Raw genomic sequence first — 3530 nt, forward strand, 5'->3', positions numbered from 1 at the left:
GAAGAAAAAAAAAAGACAAATGAATTGTACGACAAGTGAACTTGGTATAATAGTAAATAAATTTTCATCCTAGTGTCAGTTAGTGAATATAAGTTAAATCCAGGCATAAAAATGGAAAATGTATCGATCCCATTTAACTTTTTCCGAAAATGAAATAATAGGGACCTCATAAGTCATTTTTTACAAATAAAAAAGGGTTATTAAAATCTTGATAGAGATAAAGCACTAGTAAAGCAAGAAGCTGAAAATGTATTGCATGGCTGAATAGAGAAAAAGAACTCACTAATTTGGAGGGATGAGGAGATAAGATAATCTTGAAGAACTGACCAGGTTCCATAGCTGATTGCTCTTCTTTGGTACACAGTTTTGCTCTTGAAAACTAGACGGCATTGAGATTATATCCCCTCATCTGCCACTGCAGTAATGATGAGTCAAGTCACAATTTATTTTTTAATTAATCCATGACATTAAAGCTACATTCCTAAGTGGAGTCTTTTTATTTCCTAGAAAAACTAAAACCGCAAAATATAAATGTTTATTCTTTTTTTTTTTTAATTCTCTTTTCTTTTTCTTCTCCCTGAAACGTACAGGCAAGAGCGGATTTAGGTAGGCTCCAGGGGGTTCGGATATGAAAAATAACACTTTATATACAAGGTTAAAACTATTTTCTTATGTATATATAATAGATGTTCAACCCCATTGGCTTCTTCGTGTATTTACTTCTTCATATTTTTGAATCCCCAAAGTGAAGATTCTGGCTCCGCCACTGATTAATTATTTTTACCATCGATGGTTATGCTTTTTAAGGATAGGATATTATCCCATCACTAATGTTGAGCTAAAAATTGGCTTTAATGATTGAAAAAATTGTTCATTGTAAGTATATATATAACAATGGATTCATGTTCCTTAGTTATGAAATGGTTGTTAAAATTCATATTTCAACCTGTTTATGGTGCCACAATACTGAAAATGTTGATGCAGTTCTTCGGAGGACGGGAGTAACCTACCTAAAATTGAAATAAAAAACAATTCTAAGGATAATTCTGCTAAACATTTTCACAAGAAACGGATAAGTGGGGGGGTTCTTATGCTATACGAGGAATCATAACCAAAAACAACTTGAATTTTTTATCACTTGTATATCATGTAGTATAATTTTAGATTTTCTTCCAAAGAAGTCGTGATTTGGAGTTAGGGAAAAACCTACAAACACTCTTTAGAGAAAAACCCAAGCCGAACAAAAACTATGCAAAACCTAGCCTTTCACCGGCCACCATGGCCAATCCGGCCGGTGGACATCCTCCTACTGGGATGGTTCCACCTGCAATCTTTTGAAACCTAATGTGAATGCTATAATACAACTGGTAACACCCAAACCAATGCTGTATTTACATGGTGAACAACATGTGACATGAAAATCTTCGGAGCTCAAATAATTAATCATTTAAGAGAATTTACAATATGCTATTTGGGTAGGTTTTCTTATGATATAATTGACATTAAGGAGCTCAAGAAAAGCTATACCTGATCAATGTTCAATTAAAGGTCCGTGTACAATTGGATTAATTGAAGACAAACATATATTGATTTAGCAAACTTTGTTGGAAGATTATGTTAAGATGATATCCGCATTAGCATATTACATAAAAATTCATGCTAGATGTTGTCAGATGTGACCATTGATTTGGTACCATTGGTTCAAGTCGGATGAAGAAACATCAGTAGCAGTAGCATGGGTAAGTTTTCCTGAATTGTCTCCAAACTTCTCTGCAAGGGATACTATTTTTTCAATGGCATCAGTAGTAGGAAGGCCCTTGACAGTTGATTTGACCACTGCAAACAGGACAAGACCTAGTTGTGCCAAGGTAAAGGTGAAAGTAGATTTATTAGTAAAACATCCACCAAGGATCCATCTATCAGAGGAGGATGATGAGACAGGCAAACTGCAATCAAAATGCATCAAAATTAAGTATGATCACCTTTCCAAATATTGCAAACATTGCAAGTTACAAGGCCATAGAGAAGATGAGTACAAAGCTTTGAATCCAGAGTTAGAAAAGCAATATAGGGAAAAACTGAAAAAAGAAAGTAGTGAGATGAAGAACATAAATCAGATGGGTACCGCTGCAAATCAAAGAAGAACTTTAAGTAGTGGAAAAGTGGTGGGACATATACAAGCCAAGCAGGAGTGGATGAAAAGAAGGAAAAATAAATACATCAAGGAAAAAAGTGAAGTAAGAAGTAGATGATCATACCAGTTAGGAGCTAGAAATACAGTCCATACACGAAATGCGTTTGCCATCCTGGGTGCTGAAGACAATACTGATGAGAAGGATGAGATTAATAATGCTAGATTTGCAAAAGGAAAGGACATACAAAGGGAGGAGAAGAATGGGGAGAAGCAAGTTAGCAACAATAGAAAGAACTTTGACAGAAGTGAATCATCAAGTAGTCAAGTAGATAAGGTGGACGTATCAAACAAAGAAAGGAGAACAGCTCAGTCAAGTTTAATGTAAACAAGGAGAACAACCTATCCAAAAATAAGTCAATGGTCGAAATAGAAGATAGATGCAGCAACAATTCAGTTCAAGAAGCAAACAAAGAAGAAAAAAATAAAGCATACAATGACACTGAGTTACAGAACAACCAACAATCCAAAGATACAACTGTAAAGACACTCAAGGAGACACAAGTTGATGAAGAAGATATGCAGCACCAAGGGAATTAAAATGGATCTCATCAATGCAGAAACAACAAGCTGATATGGGAAACACTCAGAAGAAGCAAGTAGAAACAGATGATCAAAGAGGAAAAGAAGGTACTACTGTAGTCCCAAACAAGGAAGTAGCTCAACAACAGAAACAACTATACAAAGAGAAAAAAGAGTTAATATAGGAGATCAAAGGAATGAGACAGATACATATCCTACCAACAAAAAGAAAGCATTACAAGTGGTCAGCACAGATCCGAACACAGGACAAATAGTTCCTACTGAAGAAAGAACTCAAGAGAAGGTAATGGGGAAAACAGGGGCAAAGGATCTAGATGTTCAATCAATAGATCAAAATTTGAAGGCAACGGTCAAAGCTGGAGATCTATCACTAAAGAAAGGCGTAAGAAGGGGCAAAAAGAAAAACATGAGGGATACTAGTGCTCCATCAGCAGTTCAAACAAGAAGAACTATTAATAAATCTAATAATCTATGATGAATGGTCACATGGAATATTAGATCTGTTAATACAATGGAAGCTTTACAAGATTGATAAAAATGCATCAAAAGTATCAGTTTGGTTTTATAGGATTGCTGGAACCTTTTCAGAATGCTGACAAAATTGAAACATACACGAGGAGAATTGGATTACAAACTGCTGTAGTAAACATATCTGGAAAGATCTAGGCTTTTGGACGAAATGTTTGAAGTCCATATAATTATAGATCATCTACAACAATTAACTCTCAGGTTGAAAACGCTGGGTAATCAGGAAGAAATGGTGATAACATTGATCTACGTAAAATGCACTCAAGTA

The 3530-nt window shown here is 35.0% G+C and overlaps 1 protein-coding gene across 2 annotated transcripts; it reads right to left on the reverse strand.

The window, feature by feature from the left end:
* Positions 1–1511: 1511 nt before the first annotated feature.
* Positions 1512–3161, reverse strand: LOC132059757 (uncharacterized). Of its 2 annotated transcripts, XR_009415724.1 has the most exons (3): positions 2259–2389; positions 1983–2078; positions 1512–1854 (listed from the first exon to the last, which is right to left on the reverse strand). XR_009415724.1 is itself a non-coding variant. In XM_059452529.1 (2 exons), the coding sequence occupies exons 1-2, from the start codon at positions 2375–2377 to the stop codon at positions 1670–1672; spliced, it is 396 nt and encodes a 131-aa protein (XP_059308512.1). In that variant the 5' UTR covers positions 2378–3161; the 3' UTR covers positions 1512–1669. The 2 variants fall into 2 exon arrangements, 1 of the variants encoding a protein (XP_059308512.1); XM_059452529.1 differs by lacking the exon at positions 1983–2078 and having other exon boundaries at positions 1512–1946; positions 2259–3161.
* Positions 3162–3530: the final 369 nt, after the last annotated feature.

The sequence above is a fragment of the Lycium ferocissimum genome, chromosome 6 (genome assembly GCF_029784015.1).
Source record: "Lycium ferocissimum isolate CSIRO_LF1 chromosome 6, AGI_CSIRO_Lferr_CH_V1, whole genome shotgun sequence".
NCBI lineage: Eukaryota > Viridiplantae > Streptophyta > Magnoliopsida > Solanales > Solanaceae > Lycium > Lycium ferocissimum.

What these genes read in the sequence shown, in the direction of transcription:
- LOC132059757 (XM_059452529.1), bottom strand. Translation starts at nt 2,377, where the DNA reads ATGTCCTTTCCTTTTGCAAATCTAGCATTATTAATCTCATCCTTCTCA. An exon ending in GTATTTCTAGCTCCTAACTG is followed by an intron (nt 1,947 to 2,258) that starts GTATGATCATCT and finishes TTTTGATTGCAG; the next exon opens with TTTGCCTGTCTCATCATCCT.